We start from the raw sequence: 17,565 nt of genomic DNA on the forward strand, positions 1-17,565 counted from the left end.
TGGGGGTGAGCTTCATTTCTCTTCCTTCAAAAAATGTGTAAAATGTCCCTAAAGGTAGCCCAATCCCTCATAAAAGCCACAAAAAGTTTATTACAAAAAACTCTCTGATTCCCCCCCCCCCAAAATGTTTGACCCCTCACCCTCAAAATAGATCTGGATTTGCCCTTGCCGTTGACAGGAGCTGGAGATTGAAGATTACATTCACAAACTTCATGCAAGATTCTAACACCAAATTTATGTACCATTTAGTTTAAATTTTTACCCAGAAAAATGCCAAAGATGGATAAAACTTTGTAAAAAAAAAGTGAAATTAATTCAAAAAGTTAATGAGTATGGTAGAACACCAGCAGGGAGAAACTTCTTTTGCAGGATGTTTTTTTTACTATGTATTTTAACGAACTTAACGAGCAAATCACTTCCATAAAACAGGGAAGTATGATTTGAACTTTTGAAAAATGAAGTGCGCACGAAGAAAATTAACTATTTCCACTTCTCAAGGGCATCATTTGACTCAAAACAGATAAAAACAGACCATACTTCAGGCGATGATTGAGGACTTCCTTTGAAGTGCACAATCTCTCAGAGATTGTCAAAACATTTTATTGGAAAAACTCCTTTGAACTGATATAAATGAAAAGGGGGGCTCTGTGTTTAAAAAAATCCAAAAGGGCATTCAATTTTCAAGGCTGGCTGCCTCAACTAATTAACTACTCGCATATTTTTTTTAAGCTTTGTACCCCCCCTTCTTTTTTTTACCCAAACAACCAGTAACTTCACAGCTCTGTGTCATCTGCATACAGATATGGTGGGTGCACAGCACCAATGGTCCAAGCCTTGGCTGCAAGTCTTTGTAACTGCATGTGAAAACCCATCCTCTACACCTTGAAACCAGGACGACATAAGCACTTAAGTGTTGCTCCAGTCTACAGATGAATCCACTGATGTTTGACTGGACACTCCTGATGGCCCCTTAAATGGCTGTAAGCATTGTAAGTCATGAACAGTGGTTCCATGCAATAGCTGGCACAATGCTCACTGCCATTAAAGGGGGCCACTACAAGTAACCAGTGATGGTGTTACCATGGTAACCTGAATTGTCAATTTGACACAAGGGGAAGGGTACAGGTGCAAAGAGGAGAAACATGGAACAGGCACCCCTCGGTTCTCTCATTGAGCAAATATCCCTGAACTTTGGACTTCCCTTTTCTGAACAAAACCAGTCTGTGTGAATCCACAGCAGATGCGGAGTCTAGAGCAAAAAATCTGTCAGCAAAACTTCTATGGACTCGCCTTTCTGAATGATCCCTCTTCCCCCCCCCCTTTAAAATCTCTACAAGAACTAAAATTATTATTTTCATCAATTTAGGAAGAGGTGAAGTGGCTGCTGAGGTCTTTTCATGTATGTGAACTGTAAATTCGCAAGAAACGTGTGCTTCCACTTTGGCAAATGTTATTGTATTTCACAAGATCAAATTCACTTCATCTTTGTGTGGAAAACGAACCAGACTCCGTTCCTCCTATTTTTCTCCCTCTTTTTTGCTTCCATAGTAGTAGATAACACAGTTTGATCGGTGACTTGCAATACACCGAACTCTTCACTGCATGCCTAAAACCCAAAGTTTTTAATTCACTCAAGATACTGGAGATTGTGGACATTAAACAGGAATTCTTAATGGCCCCTATGCGGCCTACATGCACGTACGACAGTCAGCGAACGACTCATCACAAGTGTGCTCTCAGTGGCACATGGCATGCAGTGTCCAATGCTCTTTTTCAACTGAATGCACACAAACTTAAAGCAAGCAAAAGGAATGTCCCGCAAGTGTGGCTGAACCGCAATAATGCTGCTCAATTAATGACAGTACCAAGTGCATTGGTTCAAGGGGGTCAGGATACATCCCCACCTCCACTACAGGATCCCCCCGCCCCAGTTTTATTTTTAAGAAGGAAATAAGATGCAGGAGCCAAGACGACTGTCAGTAGCGGGGGAAATACACCTTAGTATAAGTGCAATAATAACCAACATGTGCACAGAGTAATGAACGTTTCCCCAGGTCTCAGAAAATGTCTAGTTGTATTACTTTTTTTTTTGAATTTCCAGTTCGTGGATTGGGCATTTCATCATTTCATCCATATCCTCCTTCAACTGTAAACTTAAATCTAAATCCATTTCATGTTCTTATCACCGGAGGTCTAAGCAATGCATCCATACAGAGTGGAAGCTTCTTTGCTTGTTCATACAAAAAAGGGTACGCAAAAGAAATATTTATCATACACAGAGCTCCTCAAGTGCAAGGGAAAAGTCCAGATTTTAGCCAAACAGCAAAAAATAGAAAACAAAATGCCAGTCTAGATTTCCCCAACTAAACAAAAGTCCAGATTTAAATACAAATTACACCAAAGGAAAATACCAGAAAAAAAGTCAACAGTAACATAAAAGAAAAAAATTCATAAACAACTAACGGGATAATCCGGCAGAATGTTTGTTTACACTTTTCCCGTAAGGATGGACTCTTGACCTACCCTGGCAGCGATTTACAAGGACTATTAATCCTCCTATGGTTTAACAGCACAGATATGCATGAATGCTAACAGTCCCTCTTGTTCATGCGTTTTTATGTGGAACACAAATATGCACAGGTTCAATGTGCATACGCTTGGTTGCTGGCACAAAATGACACAGGCTCTTTTGTGCCGTCCTCTTCACTGAAGTTGGTTTACTGTACGATTGCGCACGTAAAACAGTGAGGCACAGTTGTTGGACAGCGCAAAAGTGCAACCTGATATTCCTGTGAGGGATAGTTGGTGCAGTGCACAATATGACACAGCTGTGCTTCTTTGTGCAGCTGATGAATTGACCCAAATACTGACTTCTGCATAGGAGGGTTAAGTTTGCCCACTGCCAAGGTCTTACCAAAACCAATTTCCAGTTTTCTTTACAATAAAGGGACAATGGTTTTGTTACTGACTGCAACACCACCACCCCCAGCCCCATTCCCACCCCTCCAAAATATATGCAACAGTGAAGTCTCACAAATATCTATTGCAAGTCTTTCCAGCCTCAAGCCAGGTTACCCAGATTTGAGATCTAACCTCCGATGGAGGAGGCTGCCACACAGACTCATGATTTCTTCACACAGTCGAAATTTTTCTTGGTAAATTCACTTTCACTGAATAAATCTATCCACTGAAGCTTTCCTAATGAGTACACCATTGCCCAAATGACATTCTGACACTCAAAGGTGTGTTGACATGAAACTGTACACTGCCCATTTGAAATAAAGACATTGGGTTTATACTTGGTAGGGGTGACACATCTTTCGCTTGGGTCAAATACCATCCATGGGCCTTTGTGTTTGCTCCAGACAAAACATATTTCTTCACCAGAGCAAAATTTCAGAATGCTTCTGTTATGACAGATAAAAACTGCAGTCTTAATATCGAAAGAAGCTAAACTTTACAAGTTGGTACAACTGGGGTTCAGTGTCACAGTGCCACATTGTAGTTAGCTGAACAGTACCAAGATCTGCTAATCTGAAGCATATTTCACAGGCTACACATGCTAATGCATGTATTCACACGGATAAATAAATGTTCAGATCAATATGCCTCTTGAGTTTGCGAGCTCTGTTACACTATTTAATAAGGTATCCACAAACTGGAGAACACCTTTATTGGCAGGAAAATCCTGTACTTAGCAGCATCGTAACATTGGGTCTGGATTTTTGAATGACGTCATCCATCCCCAATGCTGTAGCTGAGACCTTCGCAAGACCAGACACAAGACCAGGCACAACACCCAGTCGCTGGTCAAGTTCGGACGATGAATGAGGAATGCTTTGGTTGCGATCCGGTTGAATAGCACATGACGTGAATTCAGACTGAGGGTCTTGCAGGGTCTTGTGATGGTCTTGCAGGGTCTTGTGATGGTCTTGCAGGGTCTTGTGATGGTCTTAAGAGATTTCGACTGCAACACCGTCAGTCATTGGAATACCGAGCACATCTCTCAAACATGGCGAAATTCTTTGATGATCCATTCATTGCTTTCCTTCATTTACTTCAATTATGAGAAAACGACCTCCGTGAAGTCCAACACACTGTTGACCCATTCTATTCAGAGCCAAACTGTTGAAATGTCCTTAAACTACACCAGTGTAGAAGAGTTGATTCAGTTTAAAAAACAAAATGGAATGCTTTATCTTACAAAATATTATTCAAGAGTTGAAATCTTGGATTTCCGATGAGAAATGCAGCTTTTTTTCCTCTTATGTACATAACCCCTGAGAAACAATGTGGGTGCCTGTCAATGGAAAGAAGTCTGAATAATATCGATAGTGAACACGAACTCTCCCTGGTTATGGACCCAGCCTTAAATTCCTCTTACAAATCTAGCGGCCATCTTGGATTCTTTCCCCAAAGTACAAGTATGACAAATTTGAAAAAAAATGCAGTCAAAATAGTCTGGCATCTGTGAGACTTTTTTGTATGCCTCATAAGGACTGAGGACCGTGCTATGGGGATACAAGCCCAAGATGGCTGCTCTGCATGTGGCACGACACTGCCCAAATCAGACCTTGTGTCTCTTGCTGTCATTCTCCTCTGTTGTAGCGCCCTCACTGGCCTTTCGCTTGGAGCCAACGGAGACAGGTTGGTCTGGTGCATCATGGTCAAACTGGACAATGATGCAGGTCATGTTGTCGCAGCCAGTGCCGTCTCCACTTGTGTCAGGCGCCAGACAGAAATGGAAGAGCTGTGGAAATGGAAATGCCGAGGTGAAGTCAAACACAACAGACCGCAAAACTGGAAAGCTCTGAGCAACACCCCCCATATTGGGCCTTCTGAGCAACATGAAGGCAATTCACGTAACAACTGTGATTCACAATACAATGCACCTCAAACGTTCATCGCGGAGAGTGCCCACAGCTGGCTCAAGGTTGGAGCCAGCAGCCATGCGACACTTTTCTGGACACAGCCTTTCGAGGGCATCCATCAAATGATACTGATACAAGGAAATTGTTCAACGATCACAGAGTCCCGAGGAGTGATGAGATGGGGAGTTGCAAGATGTGGTTGCAAAAAGTGTGGTTGGACTCTAAACAAACAGAGCCAAGCTTTGCTATGTAACAGAGGCTGTGGACATTGATCTGCTTCCCAAAATGTGGTGTTTGTTTCTGTTGATCTAAGTAGTTCAGTGGTGTTTTGAATTGCTTCAACTCAAAAAAGGGTCTTAGAAGATGACGTTCTGTTCTTTCCCCAGCCAGCAATACAAGCAGGGGAACGTTTACTTGTGCAACTTGTCAATCGTGTGCACAATCAGGCACAATGTATTTGACGTTAGCCTTTACCTCTTGACAGATATCGGATAGTTTTGGTTTTCCCTCACTGCTCTGCTTGGCTATTCTCTCTCTGACAAAGTTTATGACCTCTTGGCTCGTCATAACATTCCTGGATAAAAAGATAGAACACTGGTATTGAAAACTCAGCACGCTGAACTTGATGTCAGCGTTCCCCCCAATGGGGTGATCCAAAAATGGATTTCACCCAGTGAATAAATGCCGGAAAAGCTCAGTACTCAGGTGGTAAGGCATCGGCACTTGTGACCAGGAAATGTGGATTTAGGTCTCAACATACAATTCTGTGAATCTGATCTCAAATTGCTACCCTGTTATAAGTGTTTAAGGAACTGTTGAGTTTCTGCCGACAAATAAATAAATTTTGAAGTGCTCACATAAATAATTTGGTGAAGGACACACCAAAATAGGCTGTCAGTAGCCCACACATCATCATCAATAGCTTTTTCCCAGAGCCAACGGCACTTCCCTCGAACCATGACATCCACGCAATCTTGACTTTATTCCCAACCATGCATCTGACTCAAGCATGGTGCACAATGCCCCCAGTTCTTCCAGTCCAACATAAAACGAACACCTACTTCCACCCTCTGTGAAATGTGAAGCTTCAGAAAAAGAATCTCCCTACCATATGCCATCGCAAGCAATGACCATGAAGTCGTTCTCCTTTGTTAGTTCTGCTGTCTGTATGTCTGGAAATGCCGAGATCATCTGCTCCTCTGGTGGGAGATTCGTGTTGCACTTGTAGCAGTGATCACCTGGTTAGGGAACAACAGTACTGGTTTGAAAGATGGATGCCAGGTGCATCAGAAGGTGAAGTGAGCGCATGAGAGGCTGAACTTTGTCCAGCATTGACAAACACCTGAGTCTGTTGCTGAATTCAGCACTACATAGCCATCTATGGAATCAGGCAGGTTTCGTATCAAAAACTGCACACAGATGTTCTTTTAATTCGCAGCGCTGTAAAGATGAAGCTGATAATCCAACAGTTGTTCTATAATTTTGATTAGATTACATCAATAGAATGGAAAAAAAAGGCTGTTGTAATGAGAATAAGTGAAGAAGATACGATATGCACACGTTCCTGAGGAGTGGCTACAACGTAGGCAGCAGAGACACATTCAGAATGGGACAAGTTCAATCAGCGACAATTTGCTAACCACTGGTCAATTTTAGCTGGTGCCTGTTATATATTTCATGCAGAGGTTACCAGTCAAAATCGATCATTGCTTGGCAATGTGTCGCTAACCAAACTTGCCCGTGGTCAGCCTCCTTTGACAATCTGCCTGGCCTTTAGGCTTTCCAAAGCTGTTTAATAAATTCCACCTTGGTTAGAACAATGTTTAAAGAGGCACTGTTAGAATTAGCCAGACATGGATGTCAGGCTGCACCCCTACTCGACAAGCTTGACTACTTGTGGGTCCCCTTCATCCATGCTCTATATTCTTAATACCACACTATTAGTTTTTTTGTCATGGTTTTTGTATAATAACAGTCAAAGAGGCTAGTTATAGTATGCACCTATCTCGCAAGGGAAAAAAGTGTAGCAAGTTTTTATCAAATAAAATCTTTTGTCTTATTGTCTTACCGAGAGCCCTGGAGAGATTAAGGCCACCGTTGACTCTCCCGTCGGGTGTCACTTTCCCACCTGCTTTCTCTATTCTTGTGATCTCAATTTTATCCTCAGGCTTGTGGTCGATGGAAAGATCTACGGCTTCTCCAGCTTTGGATAACACGCAGCGTGAGTCCCCTGCATTGGCTACGACGATTTGGTTGTCTCGCATTAAGGCCACGACGGCGGTGCAGCCACTGTCACTCCCGGGCTAATTATGACAACCAAAAAACTTCATATGGTCTTAAATGCCTATATTCCTGGTGGTGATGAATATTGAAAGTCATCCGTTAAAGAATGCAAAATTAAACAAGGGTAACTTGAGGTTTTACTCTGAGATACCCCCAATTAACATGCTAAACAAAACCTCGAGGTAAACCTCGCTGTAAAGCCCAAGTAACTGCCTGTTTATTTTGTTTGCTCACCTTATGTATACAGGTAATCCCAGAATTTTTGTTTAACAGTGAACTTCAGGTATTAAACATAAAATGTCTACTCATTCGGTGGAGCACCGTGGTGAATTAGAATGAATTGAATTTATCCTTGTTATGTAAGAGTAACAGTCAAGTGGTCAAGAGAGGGTATATAAAGAGTGGGTCTGGCATGGTTAAGGCCTTCACGCTTGCACGCCACTGTGACCTCCATCCAAACTTGCGTTGATTTTTAGGATCTGTTCAACCTCGTTTGCTAGCCTGACTGCAGTTGGTTCGCTTAGGTCAGGCATATGTTTCCTTTTTTCCCCTTGGGTTTTCTTATCTGGCAACCAACAGTTTAACGTGTTCATTCACTGTCAATTACATACAGTACAATTCTGTTACGATTGGGACCTATAGTATCCTTACAATGTTAAGATTGTTAACAGATCTGGCTTTGTTAAAAGAAGTTAATATGGTGGTTGAGAGATCTGTAATAAAATCATCCAGGTCACAGCGTCAAGCAACGTTACCAAAATATTGCATGCGTCGAGTTTAGAGTGTATCGTGTTTAAAGGATAGTGCATGCATAGAACAAGGGCCTATATTGTAATGGGAGACTTTTAAGATGCTCTCAGGCATTTAATATACCAGTCCAACGCGACCAGTCTGGTACACAGAACCGGTCTATTTGCTGCCAGTAAGCATCGCCAAAGCCTCCCATTGCTATCTAGTCCTATCTTGGACTACACTGTGATGGTAGCCTACCTTAAGCACAACATTGTGGACACTGAAGGTCCACAAAAAAGGTATTTCCTAAAGGCAAGAGTTTACAAAGGCAAACAATGATGTGCAATGTGGGAATCTGATTCACAATGGGTCGACAACTAAACAAAAGAATTATTTCATATATGGCAACGTACTTCATACAGGCTCAATTTTCACCTGATTGCCTGTCTGCTCCATTTGCACAGACCCCCCTGGGTCTGTGCAAAAGTGACAGTGGCTGTTTCAACTGGGCGCCTCCCAAATACACAAAGACTGGGCATTCCAACTCAAGTTGGTTGCATGTGCCGTGTCTGACCTGCAACCAGTGCACACAAACCTGTGCCAACGGTACATGTTATGTCACCAACAAAAGGGTGTCACTGGTATGTAGCACTCGCTGTTCGTCATCTTTTTGCTCATGTGCAGAGTTTGCAGGATGATTTCCTCACCTCTTCCTTTTGTCCAAAGACATCTTGCTGTTCGTCTTCCTCCTCTTCTTCCTCGTCTTCATCCTCCTCCTCGTCCTGGTCTTCAACCCCTTCATAGTCCTCTTCTGAATTGCTGTCGTCGTCCTCGTCCTCGTCTTGCTCCTCGTCTTGCCCCTCTTTATCTTTGCTCTCTTCATCCTCCCCCTCATTTTCAACTCCGCCTTCTGACGGGCAAGGAGTAGGCAAAGTGTATTAACATAGTGACTATAGTGATAACTGCAGTTATACATCTGCAAAACAAAACTGTCGGGTACTTGTTCACGTACACTAATTTGAGAATAAAATGGGCCGTAAGAGCTGTGCATCTCTGGCCTCAATGTTTGTTTCACACTATCACGTAGCACTAAAATCTATGGACCTGTTTGCTCATCCTTAATCCTGCAAAATTTTCTACCTGCCCTCATATTAAAAAAAAGAATGCAGCAATACACTTCTAAAATCTCCCATTACTGCTCAAATATGTTCCAAGGAGGCATAACCATTGCCTAAATCCTTCTAAATCCTCTGGCAATTTCTGTCAATGCATCTGGTCAGTATGAATAAAAACAAACCAGGAGCAAGGTGGGTAATTTCACATACCTGAGTCTAAATTCACCCTTAGGTGAGTGTAAACAACACAAGGTCTAGCCCGAGAATTAAATACAGTGTTTTTTAAAAATGAGCAACAAATTTTTGCAGTACAGCCAAAAATTCTTCCCACATCCTCCACAACCTGACGGATTTTAAAGAATTTGGGCTGCGGTTAATGAGGAAAGATTCTGAAATGGTATGGTTAACGGCTCTGCGATTGAAATGTGGAAACGGAGGCAAAAATAACGCCATCTGTATATGTAAATGCGTAAAATTGCCTCATAAAATTATCATTTTGTTTCCACAAACAGTTTCCCTCATCACTTTGCAAGTGATAACATAAAATAAATCAGTAATGATTTCTACAGCCATGAAGGATACAACCTTGCATTACCATGTTGAAATTCAACACAGGCACATTGTTCGGCCATCTGTCTGCAGGGGCTTGCACACTAATGATTCAAATGATGGATGTCGGTGTGAATTTTGCAACAAATTGAAAGCCACAACTCTCACGGGATAGGAGCATTTTTTGCAACATCAATGCGGACTCCAAACAGGGCTCCCCTGGGCACTGACGAGGCCGGGGTGGCAAAACAATACCACAATGCGCACAGCAAACAGAAGCATTGCAGACCATGCTGGAAAAAGTCTGACAAGGGGGTTGGGTCGAGACACACGAGTGCTTACATTGTACATTTATTATTAGTTTATTTCCGACAAAATAAACCAATCCTGTGCTGTGTAGCCTTCTTTTCTGGTGACTGACACTCCAAAGATGGAACATTCTCCAGAATTCCCAGAATTACTCTCATTAACCCTAACCCTAAAAATACAACTAATTACTACTTGTAGTAAAATGTAGTAATCAGTGCTGCCGCTTATAAGAGGACAAGACCGTATTATTCTCTGAAGCCATAAGATACAATGGATAGGACAATGTACTGTAATATACAGTGCTGTGGTGCTACGCATGGCTTTATTGTTCTCTGTGCGAGTAACAATGGAAGTAATCTAGCCAGAAGTAGTAATTTGTAGCACTAGGTCCTTCAGGCTAAGGCTATTACTTAGTATTTTGTAGTACTGAGTACTGTAAGCCAAAAAATATGCTTGGCGGTTAGGGTTTACATCTGTCTTTTTCTTGAAACATTCTAGTCAAGGAGGTGAGTCCCTAAATATAAGTCCAAAAAATCAACTTGCCCTTCATCGAGGTCAGGAATAAATTCACCAGGGGCAAGCACACGTACACGCATGTAGATTTCCACAAAAGCATATGTCCAGTATTCCAGTGACGGTATCCATTTACCACATACAGGAACAGCACACAACTTTAACTGCATATGATTAGTTATCTCACTTTACTTGGCAGCCAAATTTGGCACCTGTCATTTTCTGATGGCCGGGTCTCAAGTATTTCAAAGGACACAGACAATGATCTTCCTGGTTTCTTGTGTCAACTTTCTGTTTCATTTTGTCTGTCCTTAGTACGTGAACTCAACATGGAATTTGCTTCCCAAAACAGAATTTCATCTTATCATGGAAAGTCTGTTGATTCCGCCCATTTTCCAGATGTTGGAAAATCCACGGCTAGTGGCTGTCGGCAATACAGACAGATATCAAAGGTTTAAACGTCAGAGTAGGCAGGAGCTTGTAAATAAACCATACACCACCTGATTAAAGCCCATTCAAAATAAGGTCCTTGGGAAAAGCTACCTTGTTACACGAATCTTGTTTTATCAGGAATGGAAATATAAAAAAAAAAAGGGACCTAACATTTTCCTGTAAAATTCTCAAACAAATCCATGCGGCACGTTCGGTGTAGACCTACCAAATCTTCCATTAACTTTCTCAGACTCTGCTGCATCAGCACCATTACATTTGGTGTCCAGTGAGTCCTGTCCACTCTCCTCACCCTCTCCTTCTCGGACCTGATCATCCCCAACGCCGCCCTCCGCATTAGCACCGTTACCGTCCCCTTCGACCTCTGACCCTGACTCCGCCGCGCCCTCCTCCACTTCCAGTCTCAGGGGGATGGAGCCTTTGTCGCTCTCCACCCTGCCATCATTTTCCTGTCCGTTGGCCACGGCAACGTCTGCCTCCCCTTCGCCAAACGTTGGCGGCTTCTTGCGGACCATCGGGGAGAGGAGGTCGTTTTTGTCCAGCTTTTTGCGGAGGGTCCGCGTCTTTGATGGGTGGTAACTGTACCGTGCCAAGAGCTCTCCCAGAGGTAGGTTGGCTTCTTCTTGTAAGGCATTAGCTTCTTCTGAATCCGCTGTTTAATGGAAAACGAGTTTAAAAGTTTGAATTAATTCAGTTGAAATATTACAAAACAGAATTCAACAACAAATAATGTGTGAAGCCTGCTGAACCCAACAGAATCCAACAGCTAGAACAAGAAGTCTTTTGTTCACTGCTAACAAACATACATTTAATGCTAAGCCATATGGGCTTACTTCATTTTTCAAAGGATCCGCCCAAATGTCAATATTGAATATGATAAGCATTTTCTCATGCATAGTTTGCCATTATGTATTAGAAAAAACAAGCTAAGCGCGCTGTTTTGGTGTATCACTAAGTTTGAGATCCTGATATACCACGGTTAAACCCATGTAAAGTATCCCTGCAAATTACAACTGCCCAATCTGTGCTGCAAAAACTCAATGCACAGACCACGGACCCAAGGAGCAGTCAGTGTACATATTTACCATTTCCACAGACTGCCATGAAAAGAGTCAGGGAACTAGACCGCATGTGGCACCACAAGGTGCTGTGTGGCTCTGAAGTTAGTCCACGATTTAGCCTTTGCTCGAGGCGTACATGGACACACCACACGCACCTCTGCCATTGGCACGATGAAGACACCAACATGAGTGGCAAAGCCAGGAGCCAAGCATCGTGCACCGGTGCCAAGCGCCCCTTGACTAAAGGCTATCCATGATTCAGCCTGAGGTGCTGTGTGTCTATTCTGTATGTATGCACCACATGCATTGGGTTTGAATACAACCGAGCACTATTGGTATCGTGCGAGCAGCAATGTGATGCACACAATTCTCTCATCACAGTGACAGTAAGGGCAAAAATCTAATCCTAGTACCGGTGATGTGTAAACTGACATTTTAAATTTTAAGGGAGTACACTGGTTTGTGTTGTTATGAGCAGGCCTACACCTATCCCCTACATCCTGTTAAAGTTGCATTTTCAGGTATTTTTGGTACAAATATCAGATCAGACATCGGCTGATGTTCCGGTTAAAACATTTGACATTGGATTGGCAGTTCATCGATTGATCCCTCTTTAAATGATGTGGATTTCTGTTGAGCAGTTGATTTACATAGTGTGATGGTCTTTTAAACGCCCTCCACTCAAAATGTGGCTCCTTCCAGGAATTCGTTTTGTAAGGTTGAAGTCACACTAGGTGTCGTACCTTCATCATTGTTGTGTTCCATCCCGGCCAGGTGTCGTAATTCCTCTACCACTGCTGGCTCCTTGAGGACAACATCAATCTTCATGAACGCGTCCTCCAGGGCCTTGGCTAGATCGCCGTTCTTATAGGCCTCCTGGTCCACGATGCAGTCAGGGAGGTACTTGGAGCAGTAGATGGCTACCTCTGCCCCTGAGGCAATCAGTGACATCAATAAAGTGAAAACAATCAATATATTGATGTACAAACTCTCTATCATGTATTTAATAGACCTTTTGCATAATGACGTTAAGCTTTGTGTACGTGTTGGCTTTCCTATGGATATGGGATATGAGGTGGGAGCGATCCAACAAGCTATCTGTGTCAAGTTTGTGATGCCAAGAGGTCTTGTCTTGTTCAACATACATCAGTTCCTTCAGTTGCTAGAGTATTGAACGCACTGGAAATTTGTTCTTTCCTCGTGTCTACAGTCAAGGCCTCACAGTCTATTTGTAGGAACTTGAGAATGTCGTTAATTAAAAGAATCAGTTAAATGGATCTTACTTTGTTGAGCATATTTTGCTGAACTCAAGTTGTTGGTCCTACTTCAAACTTTATCTTTTGTTATTCTCCAATTATACCACTGGTTCTGACCACGGCACTGCAGTGGGGCCAAAGTATTCCACGTTCAAAAAAAAAATTCTACACCTTCTCCAGTTTTTGTGGCCCACAAGGAGGATTCATCAGAAATATGCTGATTTGCTGTTTCATCTTGGGCAAAGATGAACCCTAGATTCTTCCTGCCGCGCCCATGTTGTTGCAAAGCAGGGGTTTAGATAACGCACACATTGGCGTATAAACGCTTCCAGACTTGGAAACTTAGTCAAAATAAGCAGCATAAACCCTCATGCAGCAGGAAAATACGCAGTGATTTCTACTATTGAAAGAGTACCATAAGTTTCTGTATTTTTCATATTTCGTCAATTACGCCCTGCCCAACAGAGTAACATTAGTAGCAGACGCTACTGAAAGCGACTTGTTTTCCCGCCGCTCCATGCATTAATCAGAAAATCCTGAATGTGTTGTAGACCAAAATGGGCTGCTGCTTGCGCATTGTGTCGTTTTTGTGTACAAAAACATGGTCAACAGACTCCCCAAAGACACGATGCAGTAAACTTATTTTGAACCTGTGGGGACCACACTATTTTCATCGATTTTTGCTCGAATGGGCAGGGTTTGAGTTGCCTGAACTCCTTTCGAATGTTCTGCAAAAAACGTGAAGTTTTCAGTAAGTTTTGATCTGCTAAACACAGGGATTTTTTCAAGAGGCGTTTTAGAGGCTTTCTGGTACATCTGCTAGAAACCAGATATCTCTTATGGAAAATCTGAGTCTGAAACACTTAAGAAAGATTGAGGTTTAGATCGTGAATGTGAGTGCATTTGACCGCCGAATGATGAAGTGCACCATGATTTTCTGAATATCCACTGCCAGGCACGTACGCACCTAAGTGTGGTAGCCTCACACATGCTGCCGTACATGGGCAGATACGGACTTGTGTGATTTTTGTCTACGGTGTCATGAGTTCATGGTTATCACTAAGCCCTGTTTTTGTAATAGTGTTTTTCAAGAGAAATAACAAGTACACATATCATTATATTTACTAAGGCACAAGGACTAACTCTCATAATATGGGTACTCAGTTCCTCCACCTCTTAGGGAGTAAAGTACTCTCCCTCTCAGGAAGAAGAGTACACGACTAAACAATACTAAGGGCAAAAGAGTGCTGTTCTCTACTCCTCTAAGCAAGGAAGTGGGTATTGTACTCACGGCTTGAGGAAAATTATCTAAATCCCATGGCAATGTATAGCATGGGAAACATCACACACTATGGCACACACTGTTACATGTACCATAGTTGGCTCGGCCAAACTATATCACCGTCGTCGGGTCCCAAATATGGTTCAGTTGGGAGCGACGCAACAGTTGGGGTGTAACTTTCTCAATCTCTAGCAGGAATCAGGGTTGCAATTCACATACCTCCGTGACCGTCATAGACAGCAAACATGGCCGTCTCATCATCGAGGTGAGGAATACAGTTGTGACCGTCCTGCAGAGAAGAACACAAAAAACAACAAAGAACCCTGATTATTTATGAAAACAAAGGAACAAAAATGAAGATCACTTTTCTTTTAGGATTTAGACGATGAGTGGGAAAATTCCAGTTTTGATCACATGATCACGAATGAAACCTCTGACTTTACTTCCTCCTTTTCAAAACAATCTTCTACAACCGCCAATTAGAAAGACAAGGCGATAGGCCGATGGAAGAATCACCAGCAAATCATGTAATAAGATCAACAGATCATGCAAAGATCTAGCGATCACACAGATCAAAAGATCATGCAAAGATCTAGCGATCACACAGATCATGTGAAGATCCAGTGATCACACACATCAACAGATCATGTGAAAATCCAGTGATCACACAGATCAACAGATCATGTGAAGATCCAGTGATCACACAGATCAACAGATAAACTGATCATGCGAAGATCCAGTGATCACACAGATCAACAGATCATGTGAAGATCCAGTGATCACACAGATAAACTGATCCTGCTTAACATTCATTATCCCCAAGCACAGAGCATGATGTAATAAAAGACCACAATGCCTCTCTTCTGTGTGAATACTGATATTCAATACAGCATTTTTATTGCCCTTTCTTCTCATTGCATTGCGTGTCAGAGCTTCAAGAAAGAGTTATTATTTGGACATCACTCATTTTCTCCTGGTGTACCAGTCATTAAAAGCAATAACATGTCCTTAAAAGTCAAATTTATCAGGGAAAATACGGAAGCATTTAATTAGAAACACTTACATGTATATGTACAATTTTTCAAACCAGTTTTATAAAATTTATACAAAGGTCTCTGTGTGTATGGAACTCTTTCTGAGCTTCATTTTATGGCATATTTTTCCTGCCACAACTGCTTGGGTGTATAACAAGACTTTTGCTTGGAATGGCTAACGGCTATTTATGTGATTCACACCATATTTTTAATCAATGAATACTATTGAATAGTCATCGACACTTATAACTTCAATACTTGTCAACCTTTGCTGTTTTTACAGTTAGTTAGAAAAGTTCACAGCCAAACTGGCAAGAATTTCACCTTTTCTCTCTACTTCCTTGAAAAAATTATTAAAACACTGACACACGTGGCCTAAACAAGGAAGACTGCTGAGATCCCAACTTAGGTAATTTTGAACTGATAGACAAGCAGTAAATTTGAAAATTTAATGAATAAACGCAAGTACAGGCAAGACAGGTGTCCTTAAAGCTAGTATCACTGCACGGCAACGTTGAGTATAAGGCCTGTATATCCTTAAAATGTAACTGTTGTAGTCTTGAGCATTTAAGCCTCATTCGAATTCTCAATGGGACAAACAATGGCAAAGTCACATTTTCTTAAAACATGACTTAACAACCGTGTTGTTACACAACTTAAAAATACAACATTATGTAGACTGAGCCACAAACAAACGGACACAAGTCAATGTTAAATTGACCTTACTCATCGTGTTAACCTCTCCTGAAAACATAAATGCTAATATGATAGTAAATATTTCAATGAAAATGGGTCATCTCTCATAAACGGCAAGTTAGTACAAAATGAATTTTTTTCATGTAGGCTACCGTACCTCCATTCCGAGTCGCCATCCTTGCATCGCCGACGAACCAAATCGGAGTTTTTCTGTTCCCCCATCATCAGAAACGCACTCTGTCTTCGGCTCAGAAAGATAAGCTCCCATCCTGAACGAGTCGTTCCTTAAAGAGGACGGTTTTACTTCCTTTTCATAACATGCAAGTTTCCCACAAGTTGATCAACTCTCAAAGTTTTAGAAATTTCTTTTTTTCACGTGGTCACACGTACCGAATTTGCATCCACAAACACCATGTACATGTACATACTTAAGCGTAAACCGCATGCAAGTACACAGCGAAAAAGAATTCCGTTTCATTGGTAAACCATCTGTTTGTGCGATTAGCATATGTAGTCGACGAAATACCAGCGACATTTTGGCGAACTATAAATAACACGTGATCCCGCGGGCAAAAAACGTCATCGCGGTTTGGGACATGGCCGTGATAATCCTCGTCGTGGGGGATAACACTTTGATACATTTTTGTGGCCGAAAACAATGAATGGATTACAAACATGAGCGTACAAAGTCACCCTTTTCCCTTCTAGGGTAGAGTATAATTTCTGTAATTTCGGGGGAAAACCAGCTATTTCCTGGAGGGGAGGATACTTTCCATGATGAAACAATCCTGACACGGGTCCGAAAAGTTTCGCAATAACGCGCGGGGGTCGATATGAACTATTTCAAGTTCATTGGAGATGGATGTACGGACAGTGACATACAAAATTTAATTAAACACATCCTGAAATAGAGATATCCTTTTTATACAGAGATGTATATCAGAAGATATAGAGACTAATGATAATTTGGGACGGACAGATGATGATAGGGATACACTGAGCTGGAAAGTAGCAGCTAGCAGTCCCGTTTGACCTCTTTATTACGGTTGGGTCACGTGCACGGATACTGCGCATGTAGTCGATTAATTGGCTGCAGATTTCCATATGCGATAAATCAAAAACGTAAATCTTCAAGTTGGCAAGCTCGGACATTGGGTCTACATACTAGGCCTAGTCGTTAGTCGTATCATGGAGAAATAAAACACATTTCTCCATGGTCGTATCATACCCTAAAATTTGCCAGGTAACGGAAACAACTTCAAACGAATGGACTTCATGCATGCACCTAGTACCTGACACAAACGCTTCCTCCATGCTACAGTTAACTGATTGGAAGGTCTTATTTATTTAATTTCTGAGAAGGGGTTCAATTTTAAAGTATTTAATAGACCTCGCTCTTTGTTGACACGTGTTT

General features: G+C 41.9%; 1 protein-coding gene across 2 annotated transcripts; it reads right to left on the reverse strand.

Annotated features, from left to right (window-relative positions):
- Window positions 1–549: 549 nt before the first annotated feature.
- LOC110982716 (protein phosphatase 1G-like) lies at window positions 550–16,595 on the reverse strand. 2 transcript variants are annotated; one of them, XM_022241351.2, is made up of 9 exons: window positions 16,309–16,595; window positions 14,641–14,710; window positions 12,627–12,815; window positions 11,031–11,474; window positions 8,594–8,793; window positions 6,940–7,174; window positions 5,980–6,109; window positions 5,346–5,445; window positions 550–4,750 (listed from the first exon to the last, which is right to left on the reverse strand). In XM_022241351.2, the coding sequence occupies exons 1-9, from the start codon at window positions 16,417–16,419 to the stop codon at window positions 4,568–4,570; spliced, it is 1,662 nt and encodes a 553-aa protein (XP_022097043.2). In that variant the 5' UTR covers window positions 16,420–16,595; the 3' UTR covers window positions 550–4,567. The 2 variants fall into 2 exon arrangements, with proteins under 2 accessions (XP_022097043.2, XP_022097042.2); XM_022241350.2 differs by having other exon boundaries at window positions 8,594–8,796; window positions 16,309–16,594.
- Window positions 16,596–17,565: the final 970 nt, after the last annotated feature.

The sequence above is a fragment of the Acanthaster planci genome, linkage group LG18, assembly GCF_054643075.1.
Source record: "Acanthaster planci isolate LZ-2023a linkage group LG18, COTS_SCS, whole genome shotgun sequence".
Lineage (NCBI taxonomy): Eukaryota > Metazoa > Echinodermata > Asteroidea > Valvatida > Acanthasteridae > Acanthaster > Acanthaster planci.

Bases quoted from the DNA above. Each gene is read 5' to 3' on its own strand.
- LOC110982716 (XM_022241350.2), bottom strand. From the start codon at position 16,419: ATGGGAGCTTATCTTTCTGAGCCGAAGACAGAGTGCGTTTCTGATGAT. The intron at 6,110-6,939 runs GTAAGACAATAA...TTCCCTAACCAG, and splicing joins TAATCTCTCCAGGGCTCTCG to GTGATCACTGCTACAAGTGC. The intron at 5,446-5,979 runs GTAGGGAGATTC...CTTTTTATCCAG, and splicing joins ATTGCTTGCGATGGCATATG to GAATGTTATGACGAGCCAAG.